This window comes from Onychomys torridus, chromosome 9 (genome assembly GCF_903995425.1).
Source record: "Onychomys torridus chromosome 9, mOncTor1.1, whole genome shotgun sequence".
Classification (NCBI taxonomy): domain Eukaryota; kingdom Metazoa; phylum Chordata; class Mammalia; order Rodentia; family Cricetidae; genus Onychomys; species Onychomys torridus.
The window spans coordinates 109,467,836-109,494,740 of record NC_050451.1 but is presented as its reverse complement, the minus strand read 5'-3'; the positions used below and the strand labels follow the sequence as shown (position 1 = coordinate 109,494,740).

General features: G+C 45.1%; 1 protein-coding gene and 1 non-coding gene across 25 annotated transcripts in view; both read left to right on the top strand.

The window, feature by feature from the left end:
• The window catches only part of Dock9 (dedicator of cytokinesis 9), a 273,772-nt gene that overhangs the window by 232,752 nt on the left and 14,115 nt on the right, over window positions 1–26,905 (top strand). For 7 of the 24 annotated variants that reach the window (XM_036199724.1, XM_036199723.1, XM_036199720.1 and 4 more), the window contains exons 42-51: window positions 1,966–2,079; window positions 2,179–2,394; window positions 5,968–6,025; window positions 6,803–6,880; window positions 8,130–8,236; window positions 21,387–21,509; window positions 22,466–22,579; window positions 22,776–22,781; window positions 23,203–23,238; window positions 23,979–24,125. In XM_036199724.1, the coding sequence (XP_036055617.1) occupies window positions 1,966–2,079; window positions 2,179–2,394; window positions 5,968–6,025; window positions 6,803–6,880; window positions 8,130–8,236; window positions 21,387–21,509; window positions 22,466–22,579; window positions 22,776–22,781; window positions 23,203–23,238; window positions 23,979–24,125 (999 nt within the window). The remainder of the gene's footprint in view (window positions 1–1,965; window positions 2,080–2,178; window positions 2,395–5,967; window positions 6,026–6,802; window positions 6,881–8,129; window positions 8,237–21,386; window positions 21,510–22,465; window positions 22,580–22,775; window positions 22,782–23,202; window positions 23,239–23,978; window positions 24,126–26,905) is intronic. The other 17 variants (XM_036199735.1, XM_036199728.1, XM_036199726.1 and 14 more) reach the window with 5 other exon arrangements.
• Window positions 24,935–25,045, top strand: LOC118591716. The gene has a single exon (XR_004946005.1). It is a non-coding gene; the product is annotated as a U6 spliceosomal RNA (small nuclear RNA).

The following is a 26,905-nucleotide window of genomic DNA, read 5'->3' as shown; positions in this document are numbered from 1 at the left end:
AGGATTGACCCACAGACCTCCTCCTAAGGGCTGCCAAGGGCTGGAAGTGGAATGTTTGCAAGTCACATGTACTGCCTGTGATGGTTTCATATTCCAGACTGTAAGACCCTGCTGGCCTGGGGTGTGTTTTCTCACTGGCTTGATATCTAGATATTGAATCAATATTGAACTGACTGATCTTCTATTGGTTCAAGGTATTTAATATTAAATACCTTAAAAAAACAAAAACCCCAAAGTAGGTTTTCCTGTCTTCTGTTCATGAGTACCTCTCTTGTGTGTCCAGTAAAAACATCCAGAGTTCTCTGCTCTGAGAACCAGCTAAGATAATAGAAGAACTCTGTCCTCACAGATGTGTTATTTATGTGCATGTGACAGGAGAGCCTTTCTATCTGCTTTTGTACCTTTGTTAACGTCGTAGTCATTGTCCACAGACCTAATGTGCTAGAATTAATGACTACAACCATGAACAGAACAGCAGACCCTCTCCGGGCCCTCATGGAGTGTGCATTCAGGGAGGCCTCAGACAAACCCAAAGCCCTTACAGTGCTGTAGCATGAATCTTAGACAGTCTTATTAATAGAATCAAACTCAGAGCCAGGCATTGGGGTGATTGCTGAAAGATCAGAGAAGCAGAACAAGCCACAGTTACCTCACCTCGCCAGTTCCTCAGCTGATCCTGTTTCCTCAGACTGGAAGCCTCTGAGTCCTCATCCAAATGGGTCTCAGCTGAACTGTTGCTCGAAAACCTGAATGCTTAACCAGCCAAAAGCTTCTAGTTTCTGATCCTCAAGCCTTTTATACCTTTCTGCTTTCTGCCATCACTCCCTGGGATTAAAGGCCCATTTCTTGAGATTAAAGACGTATGTCACCATGCCTGGCTGTTTCCAATGTGGCCTTGAATTTGGCAGATCTCTGTCTCTGGAATGCTAGGGATTAAAGGCGTGTGCTACCACTGCCTATCCTCTATGTTTAATATTGTGGCTGTTCTATTCTCTGACCCCAGATAAGTTTATTAACGTGCACAATATTTCAGGGAACACAATACCACCACACAGTGTGGTTGGTCAGTGTTCCCACAGAGGAACTTGAGGGCACCATGATCTGACTGGGGATTTTGGGGAGCCGGGACAGCTTCTCTGAGGACCTGAAGGATGAGGTTGGAGCGTAAGTTGAAGGGTAGTAGACATCTTCTGGGTCATGGACGCACCATGAGAATTACCCATCTGGGAAACTAGAGAAGTCCCTTCATGTTTAGAATGCAGGTGAGAAGTTGTGCTGTGATGTATCCAAATCTTTGAACAGTTGGAAGACCCACCTGAACTTCAGTTTTAAGAGTGGATCTTAGAAGGTCCACACAAAGGACATTGTCCAGTCGAGAACAGAGAGGACAACATTCTGGATGAGGGATGGTGAGATAGGAAGAAGGGATTCAGCTCACATTCTCCACGGTTGTGCTTGCATCCTGTGAAGGGAAAGGAAGTGAGGGTGGCCTCCATGTTTGATCTCAGACACCTGAGTCAAGCCCATGCTATCCATAGACTCCAGAAAAGGCAGATTGCCTCTTGCATATTTAACACCTGCATTTAAAAAAAAAAGTGCATAGAACCTTCCACATAAGCTCAGAACAAACCCTGAGGAGAGAATAAGGTCTCCCCTCTTACTGCAGAGTACAGTGGGTAAGTGGCAATCCAAGTGGCGTGGACATACCTGCTTCTTGTTCTTCTGTGCTATTTCTGATTCACCTTTTAATTTATGAGCAGAACGCATTCGGAAAACAATCATATTCTAAGTGATTTTTGAAAGTGCTTAAAAAAAGGAATCTCAGCCACTGCTCCCCACACCGGTGTGTTCCCCACCCCACGCATCTCGCCTTCACATTGGCTTTGTGCACATCTGTTACTGAACCCCAAAACTGAGCCTGACCATCATCTGATGAGTTGATTTGTTTGTGTTTCTGCCCCTAAGGTCATCATTTCTGTCAGCCAACTGATTGCAGACGTGGTTGGCATTGGAGGAACCAGATTCCAGCAGTCCTTGTCCATCATCAACAACTGTGCCAACAGTGACCGGCTCATCAAGGTGAGTAATGTCCCATTTTCACCCCCAAGACTGCCTCATCCTAGGATGGGGGAGGAGTGGGTGGAAGTCATGAGTCCTCTCTTCTCTCCACCGGTCTAGCATACCAGCTTCGCCTCTGATGTGAAAGATTTGACCAAGAGGATCCGCACAGTCCTGATGGCCACAGCCCAGATGAAGGAGCATGAGAATGACCCCGAGATGCTGGTGGACCTCCAGTACAGCCTGGCTAAGTCCTATGCCAGCACCCCCGAGCTCAGGAAGACATGGCTGGACAGCATGGCGAGGATCCATGTTAAAAATGGAGATCTCTCTGAGGTAGGGAGCCCTGCCTGCCTGAGTTCTTGAGAAACAATTATACTCTGTTCATTCCCTGAAGGTACCTTTGAGGAAAATTGTGCCCACTAATCAAAAGAAGCCAGTGTGAAAAACGTGGTGCCTTAAGCACATACTTGAATAGGAGTTCTAGGCTTAGGGTGATTTCCCAATTGTCTGGCCGTTTTGATCATTGGAAACAGATTTCAAGGAAACATTTATTTAGTTGCTTGCTACTTAAAGTACATCTTCCTGTACCAAATCTCCTCTGTGGTTCTATTTCATGGTAGGATTAGCTTTTCCTGCTGCTGTGATAATGTTAGGGTATCCCCTTCTCCTGCTGTGTATGTGTAGCAGATATTTAAACATTCCCATCCGTTCAGAGCAGACACATTTCAGCATGGACAGTGTGACTGAGAATAGGCGTGAGAGAGAAATTTCAAATCCAGGATCACACATTTCCAAACTCTGGACATTGCACCACTGTCTTGAGTCCCTTTGTGCCTTGATGGTGTCAAATGTAAAATGATAAATTCAAGGACACTAGTGAGTGACTGCACACAGGTTCTGTATTCCTGTGGGACCACTGCTCAGGGTTTGTGGCTGGACATATCTGCTAATAGCAGCAGTATCACCAAAGCAAGGGTATTCACTTTGACCTTGACTGCTCAAGGCTATCTTAGTGATGAAGATTCTGTTCTAAGTCTGAAAGGTTGGTCACCATTCATCAGGGTGACATGTTGAAGCACACACGGTCCCTTCTGCTTCACTATTAATGTAGCCTAAACTGCGCCGTGGCTATTGTCAAAAGAAAGTTACAATAGTAATTTTTCTATCATTCTCAGAATTTATGACTTTTTACATGATTTTTGTGGCCCAGGTTTCTTATAAGCGGGAAGAGCCCTTTCCAGGTTCAGCTGTAGTCTGCTGCAATAAACTAGTACAGATGGGTGGCTTATCAAACAGAAATTTATTCCCTTACAGTGGGGGAGGCTAGAGGTCCAAATCTAGGTGTAGGTAGGGCCTGCTTCTGAGCATACCAGGGAAAAGTGTGACCCCTGCCTCTCTCCTTGCTGTTCATGTTGCCGGCATTCCCTGGTGTTCATTGCCTTGTGGGCAAATCTCTCCAGTCGGCTCCATTGTCGCACGGGGTCCTCCACGTGGGTCTGTGTTCCTGAATCTCTTCTCCCTTATGGCACAGTTGTACTGAATTTAGGGCCCACCCTATTGCTCAAAGGATAAATTGACCATTTAATAATAAAAACCTGGAGCCCAGATATTGGGGTAAATGTTGAAAGATCAGAGAGACAAAGGAACAAGTCACTACCACATCTCACCTCTAGGACTCCTCAACCTGAAAAGGTTTTCAGCCAAAAAGCTTTAGTTCCTGTCACCTCACGTCTTATATACCTTTCTCTGCCCACCTTATCACTTCCTTCTTAGTGCTTCCCAAGCAAAGGCAGATAAGTGCTAGGATTAAAGGTGTGTGCCACCACTGCCTGGCCTCTTTGTTTAATCTAGCTTGTTCTGTCCTCTGATCTTCAGGCAAATTTCATTAGAGTACACAATTTATCACTACACCACCTAGTACTAGTGACTTCATTTTAACTAATAACAACAGTCCTATTTCCAAATTGTGTCACATTATGAGACCTGTTCTGTTTCATTTCTGTGGCCATGAGAAAATACCCAAAAGCAGCTTAGGGAAGGAAAGTACATCTCCGGCTCACAGAACATCATTGAGAAGGAATTCAAGGCAGGAACTCAAACAGCTGGTCACATCACAGCTATTGGTCAAGAGCAGAGAGGAACTTTTGCACCCATGCTGCTGGCCTGCTTGCTGCTCAGTTTACCTACTCCAGTAGACAGTCCAGGACCATGAAACGGCACTGCTAACACTCAGAGAAGGTCTTCCATCAAGTGAGGCAGTCCCTACCGACATGTCCACAGGCCAGCTGACGTAGGTGATTCCTCAGTAAGACTCTTTTCCCACATATTTCTAGGTCGTGCCAAGGTGACATTTAAAAATAACCATCACGAGGTCTCAGGGAAGTCATGGATTTTGGGGGATACTGTATAATCCAGTACACTCTGTAACTAAGGGACCTAGACAGTTCATTCATGATTGTTTCTTGCTGCCCCCAGAGTTGGTGTTGTACACTTGCTCGGAAAGCCATCATTTACTTGTCCCCCTGCTCTGTGACTAGTCTCCAGCTGTGTGCTGTAGAAAGAGGTATACCATGTAAGGCATGAGCTCTGCCTGCTAGGGTGGGATAACATGGTGAGTGTAACTCCCAGAAGCTCTCCTCTGCAGGTTAGGCACAGGCAGCCTCCCGAGATGTGTGTTCACTACCTAAGGACACCACATGGTGGCAGCCACCCAGCTGAAGACAGTGCCTAGAACCTCATGGTCTCACCCAGACACCCACCTTTAGTTTTGATGATAACTGGGTGTCGCGACCGCCTCGACCAGCAAGGAAGACGCAACAACGAGCTCTTCTTTCTGCAGTTTATTCAGGAACCTTGAACAATCTTCTGACCCCCGGGGGGGGGGGGAGCCCTCCCTCAGGCCCTCTGGGCAGCCAACCCTAAACCGCCATGTGGGCATTGCAGACAGGTCCAGGTATATGGAAGCAAGCCAGATCCTAAAGCCAAGTCGAATATGGAATTGTTTACCACCGAGAGCGCTCACCATCAGGAAGGTGGAAGGCGGAAGCCAGCGCCATCTCTAGGGTGCGGCACGCAGCTCTCTACAACGGGGCAACTTAGTGAGAGGTTTATGTGTTGTCTCTCTAGTATTGGTCGTTGTGGTTTGGGGCAGGGGGACTTGAAGCTAAGGTGTGCCAACCACACACACTACTACTGAGCCCAAGCTCCAGCCCACATTCTGATTTAGAATTGTGTTTAAAAAAAAAAAAAAATTACAGTCTTCCCTGTTCAAGTTAAAAGAAAATAGGCTGGCAAGGTGGCTCAGCAGTTAAGAGCACATCCTGCTCCTCCAGAGCATCCAAGTTCAGTTCCCAGCACCTGCATTGAGCACATGTAGCCAGCCACCTGTAACTCCAACTCTGAGAGATCCAGATCCCTCTTACAGGCACCTGAACACATGTAGAGGTGGAATTTGGCACAAATTCTCTTTCTCTCTCTCTCTCTCTCTCTCTCTCTCTCTCTCTCTCTCTCTCTCTCTCCTCTCTCTCTCTCTCTCTCTCTCACACACACACACACACACACACACAAAATAAACAAAAATAAATGTTTAAAAATAAAGTTGAAAGGAAAATTTATTAGCACCTGAGTGAGTCTGGGAAGAAATTTTTTTCTCTAAATATTTCTTGTTTTACTTTGAGACAAATGGTAAAATTCTCAAAATGATGGTTTTGTCTTTTATGTTAAAATGCAGTAATTGCAAATTTGCCTCACTTTTCAGCTCCTATGTCAGTTCCTATGTGAAGGACTCCTTTTTTCTAAAAAGCTGTTAATAGTTGGTATCCGAAGAGCTAACAAGAGTGCATGCCTTCCAAAGACGTAAGGTTGTAGGTGACTATTCTGAGCCATTTGTTTTGATGTCTATTGCAGGCAGCCATGTGCTATGTCCATGTAACAGCCTTGGTGGCAGAGTATCTCACGCGAAAGGGTAAGGAGTGATGCCTGGGCCTTGTGCAGGGCGCCCTGCGGGTGGATCTGGAGGCAGGGAATTGCGTACACACAGGCACGCTGACGGTTGCTTTATTTCCAGTTACGGCATTTGATTGCCTCCATGGGCAAAGCAAATGTCAATGTTCAGAAGAGAACACGGCATGCTGTCCTAGCCTCATACTGTTCTGCAAAAAATAGCTAATGAGCTTTGCATCTGGCTGTTCCTGACCAGCTAATGTAGAGCTGAAACGGCTTTATTTTCCCTTAAGATAATTCTCACCAGAACTGTTTATTAATCAAGTGACGGTTCTCACAGGAAGTTATTGGACAGATTTTCTGGAATGAAGCCCTGTAGGCTTTATCATGGGAAAAGGCAATTATGCTAACCAGAGGTTGGGGCAAGTTATGCTCCATATTTGTGTGTTATGCACTTGTTCCCATGAGTCTGTTTACGGTTCCTCCTGGTTAAACACCAGTTACTTGGAGCAGCCTTCAAGGGTGGCATCTCATTTTGGAATACTGGCGGTTTAGGAAAGCTGGTAATCTGTACACACAATACTGAAGAATATGAGTGTCTGATCCAGGCTGATGAGGAGTACTTTTACAAAGTGAGTAGCATTGTAAAGTGGCAGATGCCAAGGCCGTGAAATGTCTATCTTGTAGAATGGGTTTGTCTTACATCAGAGTCAGAATGAGAGAGAAATCAAAGGACCCATGTTCATATGTTATTTCCTGCTGAGTCATTTTATTGGGTGATGCATTTCCTCATGTTTAGAAGCTGACCTAGCACTCCAGCGGGAGCCATCTGTCTTCCCCCACAGCCATACCACCTGCCAGAGGAAGAGCCGGGGAGGTGAGCCTGAGGATCACCCAGCTCCCAAGGGTCCCCAGCCGCTCTGTTCACATGCCATTCCAGGGCTCTGGTGGTTTCTGTTTCATTTCTGCCCTCTCCTTCTGTAACTGGGCTCTGTGCAGACAGAAAGCATTTCCATCAACATGCTTGTTGTTCCATTGACCTCAACCCCAGCATTTTGTTTGTTGTTTTGTTTTGTTTTGTTTTTTATATCTTTGTTTTCAGCATATTAATGTGTCCTCAAGTTCCTGGGTCACAGCTTTTCTTTGGGGATTCTTTGCTCCCTCTATTGCCAGATCAAAGCAAGGCTGTATGAAGGCCATGGTGGAAATGGTTACCTTGGGACTGACTGAAGCCTGGACACATGTATAACACAGAAATCTCTGCTTTGGGGTTCTACTTTTTCAAAGCCTGATTTCAAAATACTCTGTTTCTTTTTCTAAAATCATGAAGGAGCATCTCAACTAGAGTGGCTGAACATTTCAAGTCCTCCCTCACTGACACATCACACAGCTGATGTTGAACTGGCCTAAAACGGTGTCCCAATGTCCGACCTGAGCTGTCACTGCTCAGGGAATTGACACTTCCCCAGAACCTGATCTCCCTTGAGGCCCTGGCACGGTAGCTCTCTGCTTCCCAAACAGAAAGGGCTTTTCTCCACCCGGGCAGCACCTCAGCCTGCAGACACCTGACTATTGAATTATCTGTGTTACTGGAGGGAGTCAGAAGGGCTCTAGCCCAAGTTGTGGGTTTCCCCGGCCCAAGTAGGTGAGATGATCAATGCGTGAAAGAAACAGTTGATTTGGGGCCACTCATTTCTCTTTCATTGGCTTTGGCTACTTTCTTTTTCTTGGTATCTGACTATGGATCCTTTGACCAAACATTTCCTTGTTAACTTACTACTAGCTTGACTCAGTTATGGTTTTTCAGCGTGTGGTTTATTTGAAGGTTGAATGGATTTTAATTAAAGTGGATAAGAAATTACAAAGAGTTGAGAAGCAAAGTGGGGAAGGTTAAATGTGGGGAAATGGATGGATAGAGGCCATGCTGGGTCCCAGCCTCCCGTGTGGACTCTGGGCTGACACATGACAGATCTCCTCATCAGTCATTTACTTCAAACGTGAAACAGACTGACTGTAGACAGTAGGAGGGTCCAGGTTTCAACAGAGAAATGCACAGGGCAGGAAGAACCCGAGAGTTCCAGCCACATTAAGGTTGGCAGCTCTTCCTCTGCTCTCTCTCCTCCTAGGCATGTTCAGACAGGGATGCACAGCCTTCCGGGTTATCACACCGAACATCGATGAAGAGGCTTCCATGATGGAAGACGTCGGGATGCAGGATGTCCACTTCAATGAGGTGAGCGCTGTGGCTCAGTTCAGTTCACACACCGCGTGACCTTGCTGTCACTAAGAGATGCATACAGGAAGGTGATCCCTCCAGATTTTATCACCTAGGAACATTGTAGTCATGCTCTTTAGACACTCCTTGAGATTGATCCTCCAGCAAGAAAATCACCCAAGGCCCACATTTCTCAGAACACATTGCTATGTAAAGATGCTCAGAGCCTGCTGGCCACTGTGAGTGCGTCGACTCAGGGTCTTTCTCCCCACAAAGCCTTATGTGTCTCCCCAGACAGCTGAAAGGTGGCAGGCAAAGCTCTGCAGCTCTCCTGAGCCAGGCCTCCTTCTGGAGGGAAGAAGTGCTTGAGCACTTGTTTCAAAAAGGTCATGTTTCTTAGCCTTCCTACCAATATCTCTGGATCACGAGTTTCATTACTGTCTTAATATGCCTTTAATTTTAATTAGTGTCTCTGATTCTAGGCATTGCTCCCTAGCAGACAGGCAAAGACTAGGAGAACAGGCTAGACTCCTGACCCTGGCATCCCGCTGTAGGGCCTGGTTCCTGCCTCTACCTAAGTGCTGAAGCCCAGGGCCACCTAGTCCATCTCTGTAGAGACTATAAAACAAGCATTTTCTGTAAACTTCTTCACAAAACAGGACAGCCATGTGGTCACTTATGCATAGGATTCGTCTTTGATATAAAACCAGGAAGATGAACTAATGGCAGTTTTTCGCTTTCATTCACTGCATTCTCTGCTCCGGGAATCTCTGCTTCAAGAACACACTTGTGTTCCTGTGCCTCCCTCCCTCCCCACAAAGCCAGAGGAGAGCGAAAGAAGCAAAGGAAATCTTTTTAGTCCTGCCATCTTCTAAGGAAAAAGATAAAGTTATCCAATTCTTCATTTGGAGAGGAAAAAATCAACACAGAGGAGTGCATACCCTCTGCCTCCACTGAAATTGCCTTATCTTGACTTGGGGACCATGGTGTGGTGGCACACAGTTTACAGTCTTGATTGTTTTCATGCCAGAGAGAAGGGTCCATGAACAAACATCAAGACCTGTGGACCATTTCCAAAGTGTAGTCTAGACCCCTCTGTGGAAGCTCCTGGGGCCCTTACCGAGTGCTGGTACAGTGCAGGATTCCTCTCATGCATCAGTTCACTCATGAAGCAGACTTAGTAGAAGATGGGAGGATCCAGGCTTTGATAATCAGCAGTTCTTTGTGGTCTTTAGTAAGATGTAAGATGTAGAAGGGACTAGAGAGATGGCTCAGGAGTTGCAAGTACTTGCTGCTCTCACAGAGGACACAGGTTTCATCAGGTGACTCACAACCACCTGTAACTCTAGCTCCAGGGAGAGTTCAACACCCTCTTCTGGACTCCAGGCATTTTCATTTACACACACACACACACACACACACACACACACACACACACACAATTAAACATAAAATCTTTTTATACCAAGCACAGTTGCACATGCCTTTAATCCCAGTACTAGGGAAGCAAAGGCAGGAGGATATCTATGTGTTCAAGACCAGCCTGGTCTTCATAGCGAGTTCTAGGACAACCATGGCTATGTAGAGAGACTGTGTCTCAAAAACAACAACAACAACAACAAAAAAAACCAAACACTACCTTTTATAAACGGGCTCTTAAATATAAAAAAATTAAGAACTGCTATTATAAATTATCTGGTCTCAAATGGCTCTCAAAATTAAAAACTAAATATGAAAAAGAAAGAAAGTATATTGAGTGAGTGCACTTCATGATGTCTAAATGTTAAAATGGGGCTTGAGGGACAACTTAGCTATTAAGAATGCTGGCTGCTCAGTCATGAACCTGAGTTCAGTTCCCAGCACCCACACTGGGCAGCTCACAGCCCCCTGTAACTCTGACTCCAAAGGATCTGATGCACTCTGGTCTCTGTGGATACTCAGACACACACACAAATATATACACATGAATAAAATAAATCTTTAAAAAAGAATAACAAAATAGATTTAACCAAGGTAAGTGAAATTTTCTAATTACTCTGGAGAAGAACAGAAGTTGTCTACTCCATAGTGTTTAGTGATTACTCCATTTTCACACCATAAAATGCCTGAAGAGACTGGTTTCCTTGAAAACAGGCATGATCGCCAGGTGGTGGTGATGCACGCCTTTTATCCCAGCACTCGGGAGGCACAGCCAGGTGGATCTCTGTGAGTTCGAGGCCAGCCTGGTCTACAGAGTGAGATCCAGGACAGGCACAAAGCTACACAGAGAAACCCTGTCTCAAAAAACCAAAAGAAAAAGAAAACAGGCATGACTATGTTTTCTCTTTGGTTAAGCCCACATCAGCGCTGGTTCCAGGTCATTCTTTGGAGCTCTGTATTCTGTTTGGAATTAGATAAGGAACACAGCAATGCCAAAAAACAATCAAGGGTTTGAAAGTCTGGTTTCCAGTAACCTACCCTGTGGGGATAACATGAGGCTCACATTTGCACTTCTGATTTAATCACAGATTGAGGTAGTTATGAAAACCTAATGAATTAGCATCTGAGGTCAAATGTACACATGCCTTAGGGAAACCTATGAATGGCGCCACCTCTGAGTAAGGAATTAAGCATGTGACAAAGACTACTTTATCAGCTGTTTTCAGAATGTGGATGTGCCACCCTGTCCTGGAAGCATAAGGTGGGTAAATCTTTAACAAGGTCCATAGTGCATGACAGTCTGTACTGGTTAGGATGAGACACTGTGGGGCCATAAAGCCCTACTGTCAAGAATCAAACTGACAGGAAATAACCAGTTCTCAGTGGCAGGGACACAGAAACGCTGTGCTTAGCTGTCTCATAGTAAAGAGAAACATGGAAGAGTTGATGAGAAAGAAGCATTTGACCCAGTAATAAAAACCACAACCCCTTTGATCTTCACCAGTAAAAATGATTAAATACCTTCAGTGCTCTAACATGATCTGACAGGGAGCTACTAAAAAGGCACAAAAGTCTTAGCAGCAGACCTGATGAGTGTTTGGTCTGTTTCTGCCTTTCCTGGTGGAATAACAGAATAACTTCCAGGTGTCTTTGGCTTATGGCGTTGGTGGTTGGCTCTGCCCCTTCAGGTCCACCCTCCTGTCCCAGCTCTGGAAAGCTGCTGTGTCCTCACTGCAGCATCAGCTGCTCATAGCAGGGCATCTTAAAAAAGCTGCACCTCTGTATGCTGCCAGCAGCAGGCTTTGGGTACATGCCCCATGTTGGGCGCCAAATGTAACGAGTCTTTCTGTGTCCCTCCAGCCAGCTCCCAAATAATAACATGGAGACTGCTTATTAATTATGAAACCTTGGCCTACAGCTCAGGCTTGTTCCTAACTAGCTCTTATAACTTAAATTAACCCATTTCTATTAATCTACATTCTATCTCATGGCGTTACCTCTCTTCTATCTTGTACATCCTGTTTTCATGTCTCCTGCCGTCTCCCACATAACCCATGCCCCTAGATACCTCCTCATCTTTCTTTCTCTGCTCGGAAGTCCCGCCTATACCTCCTGTCTAGCTATTGGCCTTTCAGCTTTTTATTACACCAATCACAGCAATATACCTTCACACTGTGTACAATTATCCCACAAAAATAAATACCATCTGTGCAGTCACCGTTGAGTACCGGGAGTATTATATAAACTCAACCCAGCAAGTTTCTGGCTTCCTTGAGACAAAATCATTTCCATCCTAAAACGGTTGCCAGTAACAGACAAAATGTTCACATCCATAGAACATCTCAGAAGACAGAGAAGTCAGCAGAGTAGCTGGTGATTTTATGTATACCTCATCCTAACTTTGGCATTTGTAACCCTGTCTAACTTCCTTTCTTCACCTGGGAGTGTCTGGAACCATCTGAGTTACTTGTGTTCCCTCATTAGTACAGTGGTTCTCCCAAACAGTATTGATCATAAGAAGGGGAACTTATGTTGTTGGTCTGCCCATGGCTGACACCAGAACATTCTTCATATGAAGTGAGTGCTAGGCTTCCTTGGCAGTGAGATGCATGATAGAGATAAATAGTGAGGCGTGATGGAGTCCTGCCATAGCTTCAGATGTTTTCTTCCCATCAAAGAAGGACACCTAATTCACAGTCCCGGAGAATCATAATTGGAAGTTGTCTGAATTCATGTGTCCTGAGGATTTCTGTATTGACTTGTTGATTCATCCACAAACTAACTGTGTCCAGTGCTAGCCAAGGGGCCTATATAAGTAAGGAACCTGCCTTGAAGGCTTAAACCAATACAGTAGCCCCCAGCCTTCCATGTGCTTAGTTAGGAGTTACATGGATTCCTGTCATAATCTAAATGATGTTCTTTTGACCCTTTATTCCCAAATTCACTTAAGTGTGTGTGGGACACAATAATCAGTATTTTTTTCAGATTTTAAAAAAATTTTATTCATGTGTTTGTGTATACCAGAAGAGATTATTGGGTCCTCTAGAGCTGGAGTTACATGGGTGCTGGCAGACATGGGTGCTGGAAACCAAATGTAGGTCCTCTGGAAGAGCAGAAAGTTCTTGTATCCTCTAAGCTATCTGTCCAGGCCTTGGAATTAGTATTCTAACAATTCTGATATTAGAATTCCAGAGACTGCATCTTGAGAAATGATGATACAGTAGAAATGTGAGGTATGCAATGATAGTATGCCATTGTCTAAGCCAGCTCACAGATTTGTTTATGCCCAAACAGTAGACATTAGAGACAGTGAATGGCTTTATTTTAATTGATTACGTTGATTTCATCCTAAGGTAGAACAAGCAACATGTATATGGAAAAAGTTAAGTACCCCACACAAGCACTTTCTCATATGGGAATTAATTGTAGTGCATATGCACCCACAGGTGTGTGGGGGTACACACCGGTGATTGGTGTGACATTTCCATAAACAGGTGTTTGATATCCTCAATTATGTTAGTACAACATCCTTAAAAATAAAATTAGCTAATTTCATGCTTTAAAACTTCCTCAATAGCTTATGGATTTTATGCACTGAGATTTTTAAGCCTAGTCTGGTATCATAAAATGTGTGCTTTACAGATGCACGGAGTCCACATAGGCCCTCCCCAGCCAGTTCCTGCGCATATCAGTGGTTATAAGAAATAGCTTTGTGTTTGTTTGTCCAACGTGGGAAACACATTGGGCATTCTGCATGACCACCTTTCAGGGTTATCACCATCTGCCCATTGCGTGATTTCCTTCTGGTTTCCAGGGACAGTGATTGCTGATTCAAAGTAAATAGAATTTCTGCTTAGAATTTCATATATATGCGCCAGTGTTTAGTTAGGATGTCTTAGTTTCATGACTTTTATAATTTTATATTGACGTATTGGGGCTATTAAGCTTAACTGTCTGTAAGTACTGCCTCTTAGTTTTATTCTGAAGCTTCTCACTTCATGAAGCCGCTGCGATTGTCCAGGTTTAGAATTCACAGTAGTCTAAATAGTTTACCACAGACGCCCTGATGTTTGGGAATCCATCCACATTTGATGCCATGAGGAAAAGTTTAGGGTTTTATGTATTTATTGTTATGTATATGGTGTCTCACCTGCATGTGTGTGTGCGCGCTCCTCATGCACACCTATCGGGTACCCTGGGCAGAAACTAGAGAGCCCGGGTCCTCTGGAAGAGCAGTCAGAGCTCTTAAGCACTGAGCCGTCTCTCCAGCCCCAAAGTTTGTTTTGTTTGCTTTTAATTTGACAAAACCTATACTAATTATACTTTCATAGCATATATTATCATTTCTTCACAGTAAGAAATGAATTTGGGTTGATTAATTATAGATCTTGAATGCCTCCTCACTAAGAAAGGGAGACAAAACAATGTTCAGTAAAATATAAAAGTGCCTGGCATGTTCTTTCCTAATTTGTGATGATAGTCTATGTATTTTGGTAACGGTATTTCATATCTCTATTTGTTTTATCAGTCTTGGCCATTCCTAGTCATTCTGGGGAATCTCCCTGGTTGAACTCTCATCTTTTTTTTTTTTTTTTTTGTGCCAAATAAAACACATGTTTCCCTAATGAACTTATCTCTACCCTACTATATATGCATACATATCATGTATCAACATATACTGCTTGAATTCAGGCTGTATTTTTAAACCTCTTTCTGTTTCTAGGTTGACTAAGCCAGAGTAAAATTGTATTTAAATCTTAACTTTCTGCTTAGGAACACTTGACACAGAAGAATATGCACCACTCTCCTGAATATGTATTTATGAAGTGGCAAATTCTAGGGTTGTTTGAAATGTCCCTTCTGTGGCTAGGCAGCATCATTTTAAAGTCAGCTGTGACCCTCCTCACATAGCTCTTTTGAGTCTGTTGTCGTAGTTAATATATGTCTGTGTTTCCGTGGCTTATACATTTATCTACACTTGGGACTGGAGAGATGGCTCAGTGGTTAAAAGTGTTGGCTACTCTTCCAGAGGACCCATGTTCTGTTCCCAGCACCCACATGGTAGCTCAAACTGCCTTGAACCCAGTTCCAGGGGATTTGATAACTTCTTTTAGCTTCCTCAGGCCCTACATGTCCATGGTACACATGCAGACAAGCAGACACACATAAATCATTTTTAAAGATATATATTTTTTTAGAAATTATCTTCATTAAATTACTAATTTCATTTTTATGCAGAAAACTTGGAGTATGCCACAGCAAGTGTGCGTTTAATCCAACCCACTTCCCCTTCCCCTTCCCATCTGAACACCCTGGTGCAGATGCTCCAGCCCATCAGACTAAGTGCCAGCTCATCATAAACCATGTGTCTTTTAGGTTTTTATTACTGTGATAAAAACACTGTGACCAAAAGCAGCCTGGAGAGAAAAGGGTTTGTTTGATCTTATGCTGCCAGGTAGTGGTCCTCCACTGAGGGAAGTCAGAGCAAGGGCTGGAGCAGAGGCCTGGAGGAATGTTGCTGGACAGGTGTAGTTAGAGTTTTCCTGCCTGACCCACAGTCAGGACAAATCTCTGCCACCCGCCAGGCCCATAGACGCTCAGAACCAACCAAGTAAACACACAAAAACTTACATTATTTAGAAACTGTATGGCCGTGGCAGACTTCTTGTTATCTACTTCTTCTATCTTAAATTAACCCATTTCTGTTAGTCTATATTTTGCCACATGGCTTGTGGCTTACCAGTGTCTTTACATGTTGTTTTTCATGGCGGCGGCTGGCGGTGTCCCTTCCTCAGCCTTCTACCTCCCACAATCCTCTTCTCTGCTTGTCCCGCCTTTACTTCCTGCCTGGCTACTGGCCAATCAGCATTTTATTTATACAGTGTGATATCCACAGCAGACAGGCCTGCTCTGCCTGCTTCCTTAGGTACTTCAGGACCGCCTGCCCTGGGGTTGCACCACTCACAGTGCTCTGGCCCTCCACATTGAGCATTAATCAGGAAAATGCCTTGTTCAAGCTTGCCTACAGGTCAGTCTGGTGGAGGCACTTTCTCAGTTTCTCCTTCCCAAATGACTCTGGGTTGTGTCTACCATATCTTCCCTTCCCCTCATTTTGAATGGATGTCACTCCTCTCTGAATTCTTGACTCCCTATGAGTCCTTTATTGAAGTGCTTGCTACCACTTTGCATAAACTCTTTATGGGTTCTCTTACACAGAGCAGGAAGTGATGTTCTCTATCACATCTCTACCAGTTGGTGGTTCTGTGTATCCAGTACATTAGTTCCAGTTGCTCTGAAAATGCTGTGTATTCCCCCATGAGCCCCTCTCCAAAGCAGATTTCATTTGTGCCACACAGCCTAACAAGCCACCCATGTTACTTTTGTCTCTATGACCAGTACCTGAGAGGAAACCTTTCAAAAGGAGGGAAGATTTATTAATCATTTCAGAGGCTTCGGCCTGGTCTAATGGCTCCATTGTTTTGGGGTCAAAGTGAAGCCAAAGAATCATGACAGAAGGGTGTGGTGGTACAGAATGTTCACCTAATGGCGGTTGGTAATGGAAGGGGCCAGGGTCAAGACAGTCTTGAAAGGCCTTAAAGAAACACCTGGACCTATGGTATCCATGCTTTGGGTTTTGATGAGTGGGTTTTTATGGCAAACAGGAGTATAAGGATAAATAGCAAGTTGTAGGTAGCAGATAGATCGGAAGAGCCTATAGATAACAACATGTTATCAACTCTGGCACTTACAACATCCAACAACTGGAATAGCAAGTGGGGAGAGCCAGCCAAAGTAATAACTGCAGCATCCAGCAGAAATGGCCAAGGATGCCCCACTGAGACCGTCATGCGGATCCCTGGCTGAGAGCCTTCCAGGCTGGGCAGAGCATCCTCTGCACAGAGGCTCAGGCTTCTTTCCCACCAGGCATTCTTGTACTTCTCTGTCGGAAATGGTTTAGCTTCCTGCTGTTCTCATGGGTATAAGATTTTTAACACCCTTAGCTGTTTGCTGTTCCCATTTCTCCTTGTTACAGGGGACCAGCCTGCCCTTGGACAGTTTTGGAGGACACTAGAAATAGACATGCTTGCGCCTGAGACAAGCGAGCCCACCTTGTTCTCAGGGTCTGCTTTTAACTAGTACAAACAGCTTGTGACAATTGAACAATATAGCTTCCACCTAGCAACCTGCTTCCTCCTTCTATGCCCCAACTCCTGAAATTCCCCCCATCTTGGGACCACACCTTCAGAATTGCACCAGCTGAGCAGTTTTTACAAATTACAAAGACCTGGCTTGAGTAGATTTGGTTTTACAACCATGGTGTCAAGCATGCTTCTTGTACACAGTAGGTGTCTGACTAAAATGTCTGGGAATGAAAATGACGAAATGAAAAATTTTAAAACCAGTTCCAACTTTTTTAACTCCGTGAGAAAATTTTCAACATTTTTGTAGTAATATCACATTAAAATCACTCTAGATTCATAATATCTGCAATCCCTGCACTTGGGAGGAAGACACAGGAAGGCACTGAATTCAAGACAAACTGGGGTGTAGTTGGGTTTTTGTTTGTTTGTTTGTTTTGGGGTTTTTTTGGGGGGGTTTTGTTTTGTTTTGTTTACTCTTTGGGGACCCACCACCCAGATCCCAAATCAGGACAGGGAGACTTATTCTTACTTATGAATGTCTGGCTTACCTTGACTTGTTTCTAGCCAGCTTTTCTAACTTAAATTATCCCATTTATCTTTAACTACATTTTGCCTCTGGGCTTTTACCTTTCTTTATTCTGTATGTCTTTCTTTCCTTCTTACTCCATGGCTGGCCGGCTGGCTGGCTAGCTGGCTGGGTGGCTGGCTGGCTAGGTGGCTAGGTGGGTGGCTGGGTGGCTGGCTGGGTGGCTGGCTGGCTGGCTGGATGGCTGGCTGGATGGGTGGGTGGCTGGACGGCTGGCTGGGTGGCTGGCTGGTTAGCTGGTTGGCTAGGTGGCTAAGTGGCTGGCTGGGTGGCTGGCTGGGTGGGTGGCTAGGTGGCTGGCTGGGTGGGTGGCCCCTGGCACCCTCCTCTCCTCCTTTTCTTGCTCTTCCCTCTTCCCTAGATTTCTCCTCCTAGTCATTCCCTCTGCCTGCAGCCCCACCTACCCTCTCTCCTGCCTAGCTATTGGGTGTTCAGCTCTTTCTTAGACCATCAGGTGTGCTAGACAGGCTCAGTAACACAGCTTCACAGAATTAAACAAATGCAACATAAAAGACTGCAGCACATCTTTGCATCATTAAACAAATATTCCACAGCATAAATGTAATGCATCTTCAACTAATATTCCACAGCACTGGGACTGTATGAGTTCCTGTCTCAAAACCGTGTTCCAGAAGGTGCAGTAAAGGAACTGCCAGCATGACCACTCCACAGTGTGCGAAGGAGAAGTCCAGAGCAGAGAGAAAGAAGTAGACTGGGCATGGCCAGGGCTGGAGAAGTGTGAGGGAATAGTGCAGACAGCAGGAGGCATCCTCGTGAGAGTGTGGGAGGAGGTGGGAGTGAGCACAGCTGGAGGGTACTTTAGAGAATGTAGTGAGAGTAGCCGTGGGCAGAGGGAAGACCTTGCCTGCCCTTATCCCAGGCAGAAGTGGGTATCTGGAAGGAGGAAAGCCTGGGGAGGGGAGACAGGCTAGGATGCTAGTGTGGACTCCGAAATGTGTAACAACTACTTGTGATGTGCACCTGCGGCAGCCATCTGTACCTGCTGCCAGAGGTAAGGGAAATAACTCCTTTTGGTAAAGGGGGATTGGCTTCACCAGTTCCTGAGGAATGCCGGCTTTTATCTAACTGCCAGACCTCCTCAGTCCAGGCTGAACCCATTTCTGGATCTATGGACTGCCTTTTGGACTTTGGGTAATTGGAGTTTCCTTTGGACCTGACAGAAACAAACAAATAATTTACTTCAGATTTTTATTGTGCTATAATTGCTAAGGTGTAGAATTAAAGTTATCTACTGTTTGTTTAACTGATCCACAGTAAATAGGGTGCCATTATTAGATATCTGCTCGTGGCGTGACCATGGCAACTAGTAAAACCAACTATACTTTTTCACATAAAAAAAAATTTACATTTGTGGTAAACCTGGAAGTTAGAATACAAGGGACCAAATGGTTACACTGTAGAATAGTTTGAAAATAAAGTTTCATGTTGTTGACATAATCAAAATACTTGACTACAACATTGCCATCTTCTTGAGAAACTGGGCTTCCCTGAGCTCCTTCAGCTGCCTCTGTGGTTCTGCAGCAGCACCGGGAAGCAAGTGCTTGGGAAATACCACTGGTGGTTAGTGCGCGGAAAAAGAAAGCAAGCAAAAGGAAAGAACGTGACTGCTCCCGGGTGTGGTGGAGGAGGAAGTTTATTGTTGGTAACTGGGAGAGCAGAGCCAGAGGCAGGGACATCAAGGAGAGTCCAGAGTGGACACAGCCTTGAGCCGTGTCGGGAGGGAGGGAGGGGAGAGGAGCTTCTGACCAAGGGGCAGCCTGGGCCAAGAGTCTAGCATAGCCAAAATGGCTGGACTATGTAGGGGCAGCTGGGGAAGGGCAGTGCAGCCCCTGGGCTGGAGAAGTTTGGAGTAGAAGGCGGGGTACAGCAAAGAGGGCCATGTGACAGGTAGAGGCTGAGGGGTGCAGGGAGAACCTGGGGGCCAGTGTCCACTTTGATATGTTTGTGGACACCTCAGTTAGCCATTTGTCCGGGATCTGAGATTTTTGAGAAATATAAGGCTTTGATGGAGCTCATCAACACCTCTCCACACAGAGGAGTGTTACTGACACCCAGTATTGCTAACTCACTGAGAAAAATACAAACCTGCTTCTAAGAACCACTTGCTTACTGACTGTGTGTATCAGGTACCATGGAATAGTATGTACCCTGGTAGAAATAATTTTTTTAAGCAAAATTAATATCAACTAGAAAGTAATGACTCAAATGTGAGAAGCTGATTTAACTGAATTAACACACACAATTTCCAGATTGCACAGCATGGGGGCGAGGGATCAGTTCTAACTGACCTGCCCAAATACCAGTGAGGGTAAGAACTGAGATTCATTCTGTTTATTTTACAATGACGTGAGCACGTGCCTGTGTGACTGTGAAATTATACAAGCTGTATTTTTATGCTTTCTCTCTTAGCTTTTTAATGAGCAGAGGAACACGAAGAAATAGCATGTTTAGTGTGCTGGACTGTCCGTTAGAATAGACTAGAAATGAAAGCAAGATAGACGTCTTTATAATGTAAGTGCAGAGAAGGGATGGTTCTGGAAAGTTCTCCGGGTTCTTTGCAGCTGTTGTGGTGGTTACTGTGTGCATCTGGCTTTAATGGGAGCTACGATAAAGCCTGGGGCGACTATCAGACCTTTTTATAAGCACTGGTTCAGAGTTCAGTCACACAAATGACAAATTTATGAAGTATGCGTCATAAATATAACGTGAGTTAAACAGGCTTGATTAGACAGTATCGTCTGACAGGCTGATTGCTTTAAAATGATATTTTCTTTGGCTCTATAAACCGAGGACATTGAACCTGTAATTAACATTAGCCTAAAAATGGAAAACACGTGAAATTCTAGAAGAACTAATAAAAACCAAGGTTCCGTGGGGAGCACATGGGGTTGGGCCTGTGGCTCCGTTGGTAGAGTGCTTGCCTGGCTGTGTAAAACGCTGTGTTCAATCTTCCACACCATATAAACCAGGTGAGCCCAGCCAGGGATACGTGAGCCGTCTCCAAACAATAACAATATAAAAAAATAAGACAGAGGCTGCCTTCCAGTATTAGAGATGAGACAAATAAGTTCACCTCATTAAGTCCAAGCCTACAAAGCTATCAGTAATTCAGACCGTTGGGTGGACTCTTCGGTCCTTTCCACGGCCAGGAGATGAATGCTAGCCCCAATCAGCTCCATGCTGCCTCTCTTCTATCTGCCATTCCCATCCTAGCATTCCAAGCTGTGAGCCTTAAACTTGACCCATCATGGCACCATGATGAACCAGCGGCTATGGCTAAGAAAGGTTCATGATGATTAGACAGTGTTCCTTCCCAAGTCCAAGAGCTCTGCCGAAAGCAGAGGACTGTGCAAGCTTCTATAGGAAGAAATTGCCAGAAGGAGGAGGAAAGGGTCCCACCACACACCATCCCTGAGAATGTCAAGACGATTAGTTGAAGTCATGCTTAGTCATGCTCCGTGTCTCCACATTGTCAGTATGTGTTTGTTCATCAGAAAGAAAAGAAATTTCTAAGTTACGCTTCTAAGAGGAGAGCTAATAAGCAAGAGCTCAGAGCTTGTGGGAGTCTACCATTGTCAATTTTCTATACTTTTTTTAAAAAATATATGTATCTGAGTGTTTTGTCTATGTGTATATATATGTATCACATGTATGTAGTGCCCACAAGAAGGCAGCAGAATCCCTAGAGCTGGAGTTACAGACACTTGTGAGTGCTGAGAACCAAATCTGGGGCCTTTACAAGAGCAGCCAGTGTTCTTAACTGCTGGGCCTTCTCTCAGCCCAGCCGTTGTACCTTTTTAGTTTTTGCATGTAACATGATTTGGGGGGAAATAGCCCCTTAAGGGACTTGGCAGTGAGTTGTCACAGTCATGGAGTTAGTGCTCAAGAATTGTGTCTTGAAAATTCCACTGCAATCAGTCTTTGGTCTGCATGTTCCCCGAGGGATGCGATGACAGAGTCTTCTTAATCTCTCCTGGCCCCGCCCTTCCTCTTTGATCAGGATGTACTGATGGAGCTGCTGGAGCAGTGTGCAGATGGACTTTGGAAGGCCGAGCGTTACGAGCTGATTGCTGACATCTATAAGCTTATCATCCCCATCTATGAAAAGCGGAGGGATTTCGAGGTATCTCACTGTCTCTTCAGTTTGACATGCCCCAGACCTCATGCAGAGAGAGCCAGCAGGCCTTGGTCCAGTGATGCCTGGTGGTCTCTGATTTCCCACATTACATCAAAGGTCACCTTCTACAGATTATCGGATATTCCCATCCCAGGCCCCGCCTTTGCAGACACCCCCCTGTTTTGTGAGGTCCCATCCCACCGCTGAACTTTGGAAGAGTTTCACTAAACAGCGTTGTATGGTTTCCAGGGGCTCTTTCCTCAAAACTCTTCCTTGCTTCTCCTGCCTTGGGGAACAGTGGCCCTTCCACTTCCAGGGTTCAGAAGTTGGCCATTGCCCCGGCAAATCAAATGCAGTTTGAAGAGCAGAGCCTGCGTGACAGCAGAGGATTTTCTCCACCGTTTCATGTCAGTTTGGAAATAGACTACAGTAGGTGCCCATAGCACCCGTTTTAGATATAAAAGGCTGCAATCCAGAGATCATCACTGTGAGTTACAGTCAAATATGTCCTTGGGACTGAAGCAATATAGGCCAGTCCGTAAAGTGCCTGCCTTAAAAGCCCTAGGACCTGAACTCAATACCCAGGACATACATTTTAAAAAGTCAGGTGTGGTGACACATGCTTAGGATCATGGGGCTGGAGAGACAGTCAAGTGAATGCCTAGAGGTCACTGGCCACCCAGCACAGCCTGCTTGATGAGTTCTGAGCCAATGAGAGACCATATCTTTAAAAACAAAAGGTAGACAAGGCCAGAATAACGCCACCCAAGCTTGTCCTCTGGGCTTGTGCATGCATGCACACACACATGCACACCTCCTACCTCTTCACACACACAAACATACAGTGGCTTTTTTTTCTACTCAAAGTTAAGGTATTTGCAGGTACATCATCACATTTATTATTTTAAATTTTATTCTGCTACTTGCAAATAGGAAGAAATGTGTTGTCTTCTGATTTTCAGAGACTAGCCCATCTGTATGACACGCTGCACCGAGCCTACAGCAAAGTGACAGAGGTCATGCACTCCGGCCGCAGGCTCCTGGGGACCTACTTCCGAGTGGCCTTCTTTGGACAGGTAAGCTTCCAGGCCATTCTGTAGGCTGTTCTGAGTCTTTTTATCTTCCTTCTGTTAAAGTGATGTCTTGGGGATTTTCCATTCTGTAAATGCTAATGTGATGAATTTGTCATATGTAGTATGGTTCTTACCTTCTTCTGTAGTAACTCTCTACTTTTTTTCATTCTTCCTGTCTTTCCTTTATTACTTTCTTAAGGCAGCGGTAAGTTCTTCCTCCATAAGGCATTCTTAGTGTCATCTCATTCTTCCATGTGACTTTCAAGTTTCAAGTCTTGTATGTATATTGTCTAGTCATTTCAAACTCCAAAAAGAAAATTAACATTTTATTCCATTTACAGAAATCATCAGTTCCCTTACACATCTATATTGCATGTTTTAAACCGAAATTAAGACCTCCTTTGTGCCTGTGTGTCTGTCTTTTAGATACTATCTGAGCAAGTATAGTTATCATTGTAATACTTGGGCAACCCTGTCAGAGGGGGGTTATTTAAACAAGTTTTAACCTTCAGGCTCTAACATTATTAAATGGAATAGATTATCATCCATTTATTTATGGTGTGTGATTTTTCTCTGAGCGCTTTATAACCTTCCATTTATTCTGTTATTGTCTTTTATAACTATAGCAATACCAGTTTACAGACAGTGAAACAGATGTGGAGGTAATTCCCGTAAATGCTTCTAAAGCAAGTACCATCAGGGAAGTGCCTGCCTCTGAGCTCCCCGTTTGATGTGGGTTTTTCATTTGTCTGTCTCATGTCAGCCTGGTTTTCCCCCATATATTGTTTTTATACCATTTTATCTCCTCTTACTTCAGATAAGAAACTTTTTGAACATTAATTTCCAATATTAACCCCCGTCTGGACATTTTAATGTTCAACCTTTTTCACTTCCCGTACCATTTTAAACCTGTGGGCACATGTGATTGGTGCTACGCCGTCTCAGCTGGTTTTCATGGAAGCATTTCCTAATGCTGTGCCATTGACCTTCAGTGTTCTTCTCAGCAGTAGAGCACAGCCGAATTCGCTCAAACTTTGTCCTTCTTGCTTGACCTACTCCAGCCCTGACGTATGTCTGGAGTGTCATGCTGGCCATTTGTCCGTGTGTCCTACCTCCTGGGAATGTGAAACAGGCTTGACTCCCATTACACTTCTCGGAGAGAGTGCTGTCTCAGGCCCCAGCTCTTTCATTTCACACACTTAATGACTTGCATAAACTTGACTTTTGTGTTTTCCTGTCTTTACACCTTGACTCCGCATTAGACCCTTCCTGCCTGTTTCAGTGGGGTTTATTTTGGAACCTTTTTTTTTCTCCCATTGCTTTTGGTGGTTGTTCCTGTTTTCACGGTTGTGGTCAGCCTTGGGCACACGCAGGACACCTCTAATTGTGCTGTTGCTCGTAGGGTTTCTTTGAAGATGAAGATGGGAAAGAGTATATCTACAAAGAACCAAAACTCACGCCTCTGTCGGAAATTTCTCAGAGACTCCTTAAACTTTACTCAGATAAATTTGGTTCTGAAAATGTCAAAATGATACAGGATTCTGGCAAGGTATGACTACTGTCTGATAAGTGTCCTAGCGATTTTAAATTTTCTGTGATTGGGTATATAGAGTATGTACTCACAAATGTGAAAAGCGAAGTGGAGGTAAGGAGAGTCGTCCTTGAGTGACAGGCGTGTTTTCTGCCCCTTGTAATTACCTGTCTGAGCTTTTCATGACGTGCTTAACATTGAGGAACTCTTCATTGCATTGGTGAAGTATCTCCAGTTAGCTGGGATGGGGGCACATGGCTGTATTCCTAGAACTCTGGAGGCTGAGGCAGGAGGATCGCAGCTTACACACCAGCCTAAGCTAAGTAATGAGACCTTGTCTCCAAAAAGAAAAGCCCAGAAACAAAAGTGTCCTCTTTTACTGCATAATTGACTTACGCAGGGCTCAGCTGAAGTCTGTCCCGGTGGCTCCAGGGTTCTGTCCCTCACTGCACCTTTTCTTAGCCTGGCATCTGCACCCCAGTGAGTGAAACTCAGACGTCACTGAGGAATGAGACCTGCTTTCTTTGGAGTGGCTCTCCTCCTGATTCTCATTAGGACCCTTCCCAAGCCCACACAGCTGTCCTAAGTGTTTGTGTATCCCACCCTGCTCAGAAGATGTTGGGGAAGCTGGGTGTCCCTCCACTTCCCAAAGGTGTCCCTTGTTCTTCACATTTTAAAGATGTTCTGGTTTGAACTAAAGGGTGGAGTAGGGGGCTCTGCTGCCAGATGTGACAGATGTGATAGCCACCTGGACTCTCAGCAGTGGGGAGGAGTAGATAGGAAGGATGAGTTCAAGGCCAGCCGATCTATGTCACCAGACCCTCCCTATCTTTAAAAAAAAAGGCAACACATAGACTAAAATTGGAACGATACAGAGAAGATTAGCATGGCCCCTGTGCAAGCATGACACGCAAATTCGTGAAGTGTTCCATATTTTTTATTATAAATAAATGAATGAATGAATGAATGAAACAAAAACAATCCCAGCACTTAGGAAGCAGAGGCAGTCAGATCTCTGTGAGTTCGAGGCCAGCCTGGTCTGCAGAGCGAGTTCCAGGACAGCCTGGGCTACACAGAGAAACCTGTCTCGATAGAACCAACAGAAACAAAACACAGTGTGTGCCTCATCTCCCTGGCAGTGAAGAGCTCTGCTTCTTTCTAAGGATACCAGCTGGGGGAAATCTGTAACCCTTTTTATTCCTGAGTCCTCTGCTGAAGGGCCCGGAGTCTAGCATCTGCTCCCTGAGAGCCTTATTTCTCTCCATTCTCGTGCCCAGATGACCAAGAAGCTATCAAAGGACGGGGAAAGCAGCAGGGACCAGCTGACTTCAGCTGGACCCTGGCCGAGGCAGAGGACAGGACATTCCCTCCTGTGTCTGCAGCCTCCGGCCTCCTCACCCCTCTGTACTTGGGCTGGACTAGTAGACTATGGGATGTTTCCAGGCCAGTTTCTCTGGAGGTTGGTGCTCTGTTGTAGTGAAAGGACCAGAGAAGAGAACTCAGTTGGCAGCCACAGGACTTGCTCTGCTGTTCCCCTCTCAAACCTAGGGTCCCAAGTTGGTCCTCTGGGCTTCTCTGGGATGTGCTGATTTCTGATACCGCACCTGTGGAGTCCTAGGTTAGCACACCACCAAGACCAGGGACACACCTCCACAATCCAGTCTTCAGACACTCACTGAAACCTCTTACCTGCTCCTGTCTCCTGAGCCCCTGTGGTTTAATACTTGATGTCATTTTAAGCAAATTACCTAAGGGAAAGGAAACAGTGTGTTTTACTAGAAGCTGCAGAAAGACAAGAATACCCACCTTCCCAACAGAACAAGCTGCTTGCCCAGATGGGCTTCTTCTAGGAAACAGCCCTGTATATGCAGAAGCAGCTTCCACATTCAGCCTCTCCTCCAGGCTTCCAATTCTTCTCCTTCCCCATTTACAGTGTGGCCCCATGGAGCCACTGAGTTACAGAACCCTCCTCCCGGATCAGTGTCCTGTTCCTGCTGCCTGTCCAAACAGGAAGGCTAGGGAGGTACACCCAGAACCAGGCAGGCAGCACCAGCCTTACTGCCTTTGACTCGGTTTTGCCAACGAAAGTGGCTTTAATTGATTCAAATGCAATTATATGATTGTCAGGCCAGCAAGAGGCTCAGTGGGTAGAGGAGCTTCCCCAGAGTTCAATTCCCAGATTCTACAAGGTGGCTGGAGAGACCCAACTCCTGAGAGTTGTTTGCTGACCTCTACATGTATGTGCCATGGCACATGTGCCCCTGCGGACCATACACACACACACACACACACACACACAGGCATGCACGCACGCACACATGCACGCACATACACACACGCACGCACGCGCACACACACAGACACACACGCACACACACACACGCACACACACACACACACACACACACACACACACACGCCTAAGAAGTACAGTTATGATCGTCCAAGTGGCTTTTTCCAAACCCAGGAAAGTTCTGTGGATTTGGGATGTTTGTTTGTTTGTTTTGTTTTTACCTTCTACGCTAGGCACTCTCGTGCTAACTTTTTCTACCTTTTTTTAAGTGCCTCCGCAGAACCATGACCCATCTTTGCTTGCCGCAACCGCTCTGCAAGCCGTTTCTTCTGTGGTCATTTTACTGCTCCACATTAAATACAATTAGAATGTGCAAAATTGATTTGCCTCGCCAGTGTAAATCAGCTTTTGTCTCCCTGTGGAACATGCCTGTTTCATTTCCCATCACGTGTCAGACACCAGAGGACCACCAGTTCACAGTTTGGTTGCAAAAGCATTCATGTGC